General features: G+C 36.4%; 1 protein-coding gene across 1 annotated transcript in view; it reads left to right on the top strand.

Annotated features, from left to right (window-relative positions):
- Nucleotides 1-9,481, top strand: part of LOC127092307 (uncharacterized) — a 98,325-nt gene extending 88,844 nt beyond the window's left edge. The window contains exons 2-4 of the mRNA XM_051031149.1: nt 8,120-8,264; nt 8,494-8,684; nt 9,285-9,481. Of these exons, the coding sequence (XP_050887106.1) occupies nt 8,120-8,264; nt 8,494-8,684; nt 9,285-9,481 (533 nt within the window). The remainder of the gene's footprint in view (nt 1-8,119; nt 8,265-8,493; nt 8,685-9,284) is intronic.
- Nucleotides 9,482-12,099: the final 2,618 nt, after the last annotated feature.

Genomic DNA, 12,099 nt, shown 5'->3' with positions numbered 1-12,099 from the left:
GAAAAATTAAAAATCAAAATAAACAAGGCATGGAATAATGTGGAGGGAAAGTGAAAAATAGCAAGCATTTTGAAAAAAACTCCTTCGCCAGGAATCAATCCATTGCCAAATTTGAAATTGGCGCGCGCTGCTTTATGAAACACATTCGTTTCATTAAACGACGTGTAAGTCAGCGTCCCAGTGGTACGGTCAACGCGCTGTGAGCCAATCATAATGCAAGGTGGACGCACGCACGGACCAATCACGAACAAGCCCCCAGCCAGCATGGAAAACGCAGGAAACCGTTGATGTACAGCAAAAGCGTTGCCTAAGACGATATTCATCTTCTTCTTCATGAAGAAGATGAACAGTGTATGATGTTCATGCGAATTTCCAGCAAAAATTTCCAGAACTCCAAATCATGGACATCGATGTGTAGATCTTCCAATGGAGATCATGAATCAAGCAACATTTAAACACGAATCATCATAACAAGCTTAGATCGAAGCAAATAAAAAATGACACCAAAACTTGCATCAACCATAACTTCATGTACAGTGCATCATTTCACTCAAAATTTACACCAGCATCATCACCAATGAAGGATCTACACAAATATCACAAAGATTTTGAGAATTAAAGAGGTCGAATCCTGACCTTCTTGATGAGCAGAACCTGGAATCGTATGCTACAAGCTCAGCAATGCCTCAAATCTCCTCCACAATGTTTGTTGAAGTGATTGATGATGAATTGGATGCTCAAACACAACTGAATCCAGCTCAATTTGCGATTTCCATGGAACCTTCAAGCTTTGCATATGATCCAATCTGGCACGATTGGCTTCGAATTCACGTCCAAACCTACTCAAATATCCTTCCTGAACATGAATTCATCAATAGAAAAGGTCCATGTGTGAAGAAATTGGAAAAAGTTTTGAGAGCAAATTTTGAGTGATTTTGAGATTCAGATCTGAAAAGTGTGCTCCTCATGAAAACAGTTATGCTTAACCTTATATATGCCATGCTAATCATGTTTAGAACCTGTTTAAGCCAAAGCCAAATGAGATTAGCAAGTTATGGAGTGTATGTGCAAAATGTGTTTTTCACCCCCATGCATGAAGGGCCACGTGAACAGTACACAAACTTGATCCAAATACACTTAAAACAAGCCCATGCACACATTTGAATTGGTTTTGTATGCTCATGATCAACCAAAATGATTTTATGGAATTTTCTTCAAAAATCTTCATGAATAAGCACATGCCCATGCAAAGGAAATTCATGTCATGTAATGGTATGCTTGGAAAGTACATGTTATGAGGATCAAAATGCAAAAAGAACCACTCGTTTTGGAGCTTTGGTTCAAAAGTTATGTCCATTTGACTTTTCAAACACACTTTGCCATGATTGGACCATATTTCCTCAACCACACATGAGAAATTCATGATCTTGAACTTTTTGGAAATGGGAGAGAAATATCTTCAACTTTAATGTTGGACAAAATTTCATTTGAAGCTTTCTTGATGATGTAATCTTGAGTTGAAGTTGATCCAAAACCTTGCCATTTTTGGAAAGTTCACATTATAGGTCACCTGCTATTTTTGGAAAGTCTTGACCTGACTTCAAATTCTTCAATGTTGATGTTTGAAATGTCAAATGAGACTTGTTTGAACATGAATGGAGCATCTCTAACCACTTCCCACCTCCAAATCCTTAGTTGACTTTGTAGTTGACTTTTGTTGACTTTTGTGGGCCTCAGATGATTTGCACATGCACTGATGGGTTCTGAGCCTTCAACACTTGATCAAATTACTTCAAAGTGATCCTTGGGTCATGTGAGCTCAATGAAACAACCCTAGGGCTTTGATCTCAAGGAAAATGCTCTTGTTGCCTTGCACAGTTGAATCTCCTGACCAGTCTTGCCTGATGATATGCAATGGACTATGCAATGACAATGCAATGTTAATGACCTAAAAATGAAATGTATATACAAATGGGAGGTGCAAATTTGAGGTGCTACACCATCTTCTAAACATAACAATACACATCAAAGCACTAACTCGGATTCAGAAGAATCGAAATTGGCGCAAACGTCAACTTTTTCTTGAGTTCTTGGAAACTCTCTTCACAATGCATATCCCAAACATAAGCTTGACCCTTTTGAATCAACTGAGTTAAAGGCAAAGCTAACTTCGAAAATTCTTCAATAAACCACCTATAGTAACCAGCCAAACCAAAAAATCTTATGATCTCTATAACAGACTTCAAAGTCTCCCACTATAACATTGTATCTATCTTCGATGGATCAACAACAATACCCCCACTAGAAATTACACGACTAAGAAAAAATCACCTCCGTCAACCATAATTCACACTAAGACAACTTCGTGTACAACTTCATCTCTTTCAAGGTTTGTAACATCACTCTCAGATGCTCCACATGTTATTCATCAGTCTTTGAATATATCAAAATATCGTCGATGAACACAACCACAAACTGATCCAAGTATGGATAGAATATTCTATTCATGTACTCCATAAACACTCCAGGAGCATTAAAAACACCAAACAATACCACCGAATACTCATAGTGACCATACCTTATTCTGAACGCAGTCTTCAAAATATCTTCTATTTTCACATGAGTCTGATGATAACCCGACCGCAAGTCAATCTTACTGAATACACACACATCAACCAAATTATCCATCAAATTATCAATCCTCTGAAGTGGATACTTGTTCTTAATTGTCTCTTTATTCAATTGTTGATAATCATCACACAACCTCATGATGCCATCTTTCTTCTTGACTAACAACACCGACACTCCCTACGGTGAAACACTCGATCAAATAAACTTCTTTCTAGAACAACTCTTCCAATTTCTTCTTCAGCTCACTAAACTCTGAAGCAAACATTATGTAAGGATCCATCAACCCGGGACTAGTACCAGGTACTAAGTCTATAGCAAATTCAACTTTGTGCTCCAGCGGTAAATCACTGGCATTATTTGGAAACACTTTCGAAAAATCTCACACCATAGGCAACTCATCAATCGCAACCTTGCTTTCCTCCTTCATAGAAGCTAGTATCATAAACCCCTCAGCATCATCCTTCATGAAGTCATCCACTTGCTTTGCAGACACATAGAACTCATCACTTGCATCAAAATCTGGAAATGTTATCTTCTTGTTGAAATAGTTGATATGAACATGGTTGAACTCCAACCAGTTCATTCCCAGGATAACATCGATTTGATTCAATAGTAGACAAACTAAGTCTATCCAAAAACGCTTACCATAAGTAATCAGCGGAAAATTTAAACATACTCATGAGGTCGTCAATGAATCATTAGCTGGGGTATCAATAATCATACTTCCAACCATTGCTGACAAATTTCAAACCCAACCTCTCAGCATAATCAAGAAAAACAAAAGAATGTGTAGCGCCCATGTCAATAATAGTAATAAGTGGAATACTATTAATAAAACACGTACCTCAAACCAATTTATCGGAGCTAGTAGTCTCTGACCCAGTCAAAGCAAAAATTTCCCTCCAGACTGAACCTTATTTGATTTCTGACAATTAGTACTAATGTGACCCTGCTTGCCACAATTATAACAAGTTGACCCAAAACTCTGGCAATCTGTAATGCGGTGACCTATCTTTCCACATTTGAAGCACCTACAAATGTTACTCTTGCACTCATTAGCATGATGGCTAAACTCGCCACACTTGACAAAAGTAGGAGTACTTCCCCTTCCTCTCACTAATACTCTTATAGCGAACAGAACATGCAGTACTATCCTCATCATATATCCTAGACTTATTCACCAACATAGGAAATTAGTGAATATCTTGATAACCAATACCTTGCTTGATCTCAAGACGCAATCCGCTTTCAAACTTGATACACTTCGACCCCTCAACAACCACACCATTGTAGTGTGGAAAAAACTTCACCAGCTCTTCAAACTTGGCGACATACTCAACAACTATCATATTTCCCTACTTTAGTTCAAGGAACTCGATTTCCTTCTTACTGTGCACATCCTCAGGAAATTAATTCTGTATAAAATGAACTATTAACATATTCCAAGTAATCTTAGTACCAACAACCTCCAATCTCTGGCACGCATTATCACACTACTCTTTAGCCTCTTCTAACAACTCGTGAGTACCAAACTGCACCTTCTGAATTTCAGTGAAATCCATCACTTAAAATATTTTCTAAATATCTTTGATCCATGTATGTGAACCTTCCAGATCATATCTTACCTTGAAAGTCGGTGGCTTATTTCCCTGAAATTTGTCCAGTCCACGAAACTCATCATCATCATCACCTTAATGATTCTGCTGATCCTACAACGCCTGAACCACTGGCTCTAAACCCTTAAAAATTACATGATTGTTTCTTCTAGCCATTACTTTGTACACCATCAAATAGACATTAGAAGAAACAATGCACCGATAATGTACACACACTCATTGCGTACTAGGGAACAAATAACATGTCAAAAACTGGCCGGATGGACCGACCTGCTCTAATATCACTATGTAACACCCTAAACCCCTAAACACGAGATACTGTGAATATAAAAAAACTACACACATAGGGTGTCACTCAAACACAACATAAACATGCTCTGTAATACGGGTTATATAAAACATGCAATAATTTACACACTTGACTTCACATGCTCGCCTTAACATAGGCTCATCGCAGCAGAAATAAATCAATTAAGGTAACTCAACGATCAAATAAGTCTCATGACATAAAACATGGTTATGGAAAAATTCCTTCAACATCAACAACATCGCAAATAATAACAACCAACAAAACAAATCGTTCACCCTTCCAGTGTTACGGAACAGAGCAACGAAATTTAAATATTGCATAAAATGGGAAAAAGAAGAACAACCTCAACGTCATCCTTCAGCTAATAATCAGCTACTCAGTTACTTGCATATTTGTATCCCAAGGAGGATCACATAACCATACAAACAATAAAAGTATTGAGAATACGCTCATAATATATAATGGTACAAAAGTATGCAAGGGTAGCCTAAACAAAAATCAACAATTATTCAACACAATTAATTCGCATACACCACAAAAGTATTCTCAGTCACCAATATCAACATAATAACCAAATTATGTATGCAAAAAAATGGATGAAAAGTACTCAACAACGTGACTCTATAATGCATGTGGTACCATTATGGACAACACAACTCCATCTCGCTCCTGAATCTCTACCATAGAACCATAGCACATCAAAATCTCTACTATCACCATAAGTAACACTTCACCAATTCCCATATGAAACCAAATACTCGCTCGTGCATCTACAATAGCGGACCAGAGCACACCAAAAGTAGACCAAATTCCGTACACCATGATGCATGATTCACAATAACATGCAATATCACCAAATGATCACCATATAATCACCACAACTATACACAACATCACAATAATTGATTTATTTGAAAATCAATAATAAATAACACAAATTATCTCCAAAACAAAGGCCAAATAGTATCCTAATCACAACACAATATCAAAAATCGGAACCGACAACTCAATTCCATATAACTGAGTGATCGACACTCTTTTTGGAAGTATGACGGGTCACCCGTCAGCGCCCATGTCACTGTACACTTCATCACTATGACGACCGTCCCATACATATGTGCTTGAGGACCATGATGGTCTACCCGTCAGGAAGCTGACGCTCGTCAGCGCCTCCAAATCCATGACGACCAGGGGGTCATTAGGGTGACGCCTGCCACCCTGAAGTAGAAATATAATCTGCGTTTTTTCCATTGGAGTTCAATTCAGAACTGCGATTTTCACTTTCAAACCCAAAATCGAACATCAACAATTGGGAAAACATTATCTAACAACAATACATCATTTACCTATCAACTAACATGCTTTCCCCTAAATTAATCATAGATTTGACATGGTTTGGTCATCAAACTTACAAAAATATAGAAACAACAATGCATAGTAACATTATCAACAAGAACACATAAATTCTACAGTAAAACAGTACACGAATTTCACATCATACAATTCATGCCATCACACAATTTACATCATGTTGATCTTTCATTCAACAAAAAGGAAAAAATTTATGAAAAACTCAACGGGATTAAGGATTTCCCTCTACCCAATTATGCAATCTACACCATATTAGGAGTAATCTCTCTTTACCTTAGATTTTCCAGCAAAAGACCTCCAATCTCTATCGATGGAGATTCTCCTAGCCCTACATATTTAATTGAAGTACACCAATTTACCAATTAATCAAATAAAATACGAAATCATTCGATAAATTAATTTAATCAAATTTTGGAGTGCTACGTCAACCTTTTGCAGTCTCTTCATGTATTTATCATGTCAAGAGGGCCTTCTTCTTTTGTTAGATGGATGCTACATCCTGGTTGCGTTGTAGGGCTTTATGTATGTGTTGAGATCTCAACACATATAATTAGTGTTTCATCATTTATTTTACAATACTCCATCTTCAGGTGAACGAGGTAGGCAATAATGTGTAAACTTGTTAAGAAAGGTCTTCTTAAGATGTAGTTGTAGACGATTTTCCACGGGACCACCAAAAACTGTAAATTAATTATCCCGACATGCATTTTCTCTCTAAAGGTCACCACAAGCTTTACAAAATACCAGTAATGTGTCAATGTGTCTTTGAAATATTTTAGGCTGGAGGTCACATAAGGCGATCATTTTCCATTTTTAAGCCTGAATTCATGAAAAGCTTAGCGTACATAATATCACTTGATCTCTATCTTTCAATGAGAATCCTTAAGACATCAAAATTAGGCATGGTCATCATTATCACTAATAGAAATATCTCATTATGGATGTCGCCTACCTTTTCGTTAACTTTGAACCCTAGGACGGGCCTCTCCAACTTCTTGTCAACCAACATTTCCAATTTTTGATCTATTGCGATTACTTCAGTGATATTCTCTTTCACGATTCCTTTTGATAATAGCTTCAAGAATAGGAACCCATTAATGATGGATTCAATAAAGTTCTACCATGTGGTAACCGAATATATAAATGGTGATTTTCCTCTTTGAATTTCATCTTCATTATTTTTTTATCCTTTCTTTTTTCAGATTTCTATACAGTCTCGATTTTTGTCTTAGGTGACATTTTATCTTGGAAGGGAAATGGTTTCTTATATAGTGAATTACTCTGCCTTCTAGACCTCAAAATGAGCCTATGTACCTTTTGTAATTTCCTTTCTACCCACCCTCTTGTATGTATCTTCCTAACCTCTTTTTCTTAATCAACTATTATATGACATCTTTTAGATGGATTCATTTTCTCGTGTTGTGTCCAGACTCTTATGGAAGCGGAAAAACTTTGATTTATCCGTCCTTGCAGATTCTTTTATGGGATGGGGATACCTTACTTCATCCTCTTTGAATTTAGTACTATAAAATCCATATAATATATTTTCCCTTGAAGTTTTAAGTGGTGTGTATGACGAGAATCTGGTATGCAGTTCCTAGTGTACATCTTTGTGCCATTCATCCCAATGTTTGTTTTCTTTGAGCCGACCATCCACCATGTTCCCTGACCTTTAGTTTCTTTCTATGTCTTTAGTCAGTAGCCTCTCCTCATAATTAATAAAGGTTTAGGCTTGAGTAAAGAGGTATCACGTGCTCCTCATGCCCTATACTCTTAGATTTTCATATAACATGCAGTTCATCTTCAATTCCTTCTCGAAGTTCCATCACTATAGACTATCGCTGGATCCACATACTTCCACCTCCACTTTAGAAAATTTGTATATGTATTCTCCGATGGTTTCCTTTTTCTATCAGCGGATCTCACTAAGGACGACTATCATTTTTATTTTTGTTTCTGCATTGTGAATTGGACTCTGAATTCATCACACAATTTTCTCCAAGAATGAATTGAATCTTTCTCTAGGGTCTTAAACCATGTCATAAGGGATTTTTTTAGAGTTAACATGAATAGTTTGAAATTCACGATGCTCCTAACATGGTGATAATAAATCACAATGTCTATGCCCTATATGTGTTTGTTTGGATCTCTGGTCCCTTCGTAATTTTCTAACTTTAAAATTTTCTTAAAGGATTTAGGAATCTGGAAATCACGAACGTGTTTGCTGAACGAGTTTCTCCAGCATTAAGAAAGATCCTGGTGGACGATGCCTTTCTCATTCCTCTTTTTGGAATGGGGAGAAGGGGAATTTTGGACCCAAGGGCAATGATATTCTGGTGACTTCGGTGCCCTCCTTTTTTTCTCACAACGATATCACTGAAAATTGTGTTAGGTGCGGCCCCAAGGTTGTCGTGTTATAGTACATCCATTTACGTAGCGGATCACAAAGAAGCTCTTTTTGATTTTTCTTTATACATAGAAGTATTTCATTCAGAAGATGCAAGCTCTATTGTTATAGTAGGTTGTAGATGCTCGTTATGAGTTCATTTATGCCTTGTATTCTAGTTATAACTTGGAGTTGTTAAATGTTGTTTTGATGTTTGACCTTGGTGTAACTGCTGAAAAGGATGGAAAGACGATAGAAGCTAGAAAGTTCCATGCCAGATCGATAAAGGCGTCAGAATTTGGCGAGAAGATGCAGTTGGAGAGGTCACAAAAACCGAACCACCTACTTCAAGGGGATGATGAGGATCTCTGTGAGTGGAGACGAGGACCAGTGTGACGACGTCATATGTAAGAACGACGTTGTTATGGATGCCATGTCTACTTTCTTTGGAAGCTACCATTACTCGTGGTTATGAAGATTTATAGTGATCAGACCAGTTAACATGAATTGTTTGGACAAAGAAACATAGGAGAGTAGAGAAATTCGACCTGAAATTCCATGATTTTCCTTTATACATAAAAGTCTTTCATTCAGAAAATGCATGGTTTATTGTTACACTAGGTTGTAGAGGCTCTTTTATGAGTTCATTTACACCTTGTGTTTTGATTGTGGCTTAGAGTTGAATGTTGGTTTTATGTTTGTCCCCGGAGTAGTTGTTGAAAAGGATGGAACGAAGGTAGAACCTAGAAAGTTTCATGTTTGATCGGTAAAGGCATCCGAATTTGGTGAGAAGAAACAGTTGAAGAGGACACTAAAACCGGACCACCAACTTCAAAGGGAGGAGAAGGATCTTTGTGAGTGGAGACAAGAACTAGCGTGATGACTTCAGATGCAAGAAGGAAGTTGCTATGAACGGATGAACGACTTTGCTTTGGAAGCTACAATTACTCATGGTTATGGAAATTTGTAGTGATCATATCGACTAACATAAATGCTTTTGGAAGAGCAATGGAGGAGAGCAGAGGAATTCGACCTGGAATTTTGTTAGAATCATCAAACGATTCCTATAGACCGTGTCATTATTTCGACGTGGAACAAGAAATTGGTGATATGTTGATGAATTCCGTTGTGGAATCTCTCATATACATTGTTGAAAGTCTCTGGTAGATTGAGAGGGGAGTGTATCTGCAAGGTTAGCACTCCAAAACTTAAATTAGTGAGGTCAGGAAGGTATAACTCACAAGAACAGAATGAATCGTAACTTGTAGTGGCACGAAATCACGTTTATATATGGGCGTGGAATTTGGAAGACACTTCGATTGACTTCAATAACTGAGATATGCGTTATGTCTGGCTCTAGTGCACGGTTCCTTAACGAGTGTCTGCCTATTCTTCAATCTCGAGCATACAACACTTGAATTGGGCCTTGAAATTGAATCTGTCTTATTAAACCGTTTGATCGGTTCGGATACAGTACCTATCTTGGATTTTATTAATGGTTGATGATCTTGATGTTGATTTATGACAAATGTAGATGTTATCTTAGTAAGAATGTTTTAATTTTAATTGCTAATTAAATATACGAGTTTGAGTACCTCTTTTTAATTACTTTTCCCTATTAAAGAAACCATGTTGTTTACATGTGAAAATGATCATTGTTAGGATTCATACAAGAAGCCTAAGCTCACTATTCTACAAGCTTAGACAAATAATAACCGATTGGTCTCTATGTCGGTTTCTATAACATTTTTGAAGGATAGGTACAGAAGAGGATATAGCTAGACCCCCTAAGGTGGACAAGAAAATAAAAAGTGATTACACCAAAGTGGAAATGGAGAGCAACATATTGCTTTGGAATCCAAGAACATGTGGAACGAAGAAAGAATGGTGTAAATGATTCAACAAGCCCAAGTTGCATGTAGTGTGGCCCATAGAACACTGTCTCTTCTAGCACATTCAAGAGAGATCCTAAGTGTACAAAGATGAGCAGTATCTATCTAGAAATTCTTTTATTTGTCATGACTTACCCTTTATGCAAAATTAGCTACAAGTTATCACATGCTAGATACATATTTTTATTTGAGTTAGGCAATCCTCTTAACCATACATACCTACACAACTATTTTATAGCACTTTTTCTAAATTTAATTTGGTCTTTTATTTTTTATTTTATCAATTGTTAAATTTCAAACAAAGGGTTACGAAGTACAAAAGTAGTTGAATTCAGAATTCAGAATTCAAACAAATAGTTTTATTTTTGTTTTTGATAATCCAATTTATAAGAAAAAGAAATATTAGTAATTCAGAATTCATGTCGAGAAATAATAATGTTTTCACCAAAAATCAAACTCGAATCGATTGAATACAGAAACTTAAAAAAGAAAAAAACTTAAAAATTGAAATTACTACAATCCAAATTCAAATTCATGATATGACACATACACACTTGCAAGAACTAGGGTAGGTAAGAATCTTTCCTTCCATACGTGTAAATCTCTCTTCTTCTTATTTCCCTTCCCTTCTTTTTTATCTTGATTGCTTCTGACTACTCATCGTGCTCATACTCACACGCTCAACTGCCTGCATGTCTTGCCCTTTTCATCAACATGCAATAAAGTTGAGATCAGACAAACATCTAATCCATGCCTACCTTTCAAGCCACTGTGCGACTCTGAGTGGTTTTTTCTTTTTCTGTTTGTCTATATTTTTGGCAAGTATAAGACAGTTACTTATGTTACTATATTTGCTCATATGATTATTAAAGCTAAAACAATCTTCTAGATTCATGACAGCCCATCGTTTAGTAAAAAAAGATTATGGATAGATTTTATTATGATTTATTCACTTCATCTTCTACATATATGCTGTTAAAGTCAAAGAGAGATTAAACGCTATGATGTTATTTCAACTATATTTAGAGTATTAGTATTTAATATAATTAATTAAGTTTTATTCTAAAAGTAAATAGTGCTCTTTATCTAGACACATAAATATAAATAAAATTATATTTAACACCACCTTTCAATTTTTCTTATAATTTTTTTCCCATATATGATCATTAGTCGGTACATCACTCCAGTTGTCTTCTCAAAATCAAATTATCATCGATAAATCTTGTTGAAAATTATACTGTTAAAATTGTAATTGATTTTAAGAAGAAATATCCTATGTAAGGAAGGCAGACGTTGACAAAAGTGAGTTTTTCTACAAAGTCACATAGCGTAAGAAATGGACAATTGAATCGTTTGGATCTTAATAGTTGTTCGCTCGTTGATCTTAGCCCCCCCGAATTCACTCTTATTATCCACCTTACCTAGTGAATGCGGGAGATGACGTGTTCCATCATAACATACCAAGAGAAGGGAGTCAAAGAGGATAATTGTCATCTCCTTGATATGAGAAAGAATAACCCTCTTACTCTCGACATTTTTAAGAGAGAAATGGAGGACATCATTCTCTAACCCATACCTAAGGAGTCTATACAAATACCTCATCCTTATGGCAGAGGAGAGGGAAATCATTTTTACAAAGAATCTCATACATAGAGCTTCACATCACTCTGTGTGAGCTAATTTTAAACACCATCAACGACCATAAACATCAGTGATAACCCTCTAAATATAGGGTTATCCTCATCATACTTTTTTAGCAAATACCATTGACGCTCACCGTAGGGCCTTGGTAGAACTGACCTATGCCGCCTTTTTATCTAACAATTAATTTGATGTCCACCTATTCAATCCTCTTAGAATATGGTTAACATGAGGGTAGAAACTTCGGTCGCC

The sequence above is a fragment of the Lathyrus oleraceus genome, chromosome 1 (genome assembly GCF_024323335.1).
Source record: "Lathyrus oleraceus cultivar Zhongwan6 chromosome 1, CAAS_Psat_ZW6_1.0, whole genome shotgun sequence".
Lineage (NCBI taxonomy): Eukaryota > Viridiplantae > Streptophyta > Magnoliopsida > Fabales > Fabaceae > Lathyrus > Lathyrus oleraceus.
The sequence above is the reverse complement of the archived record's forward strand: the minus strand, read 5'-3'. Positions and strand labels throughout refer to the sequence as shown.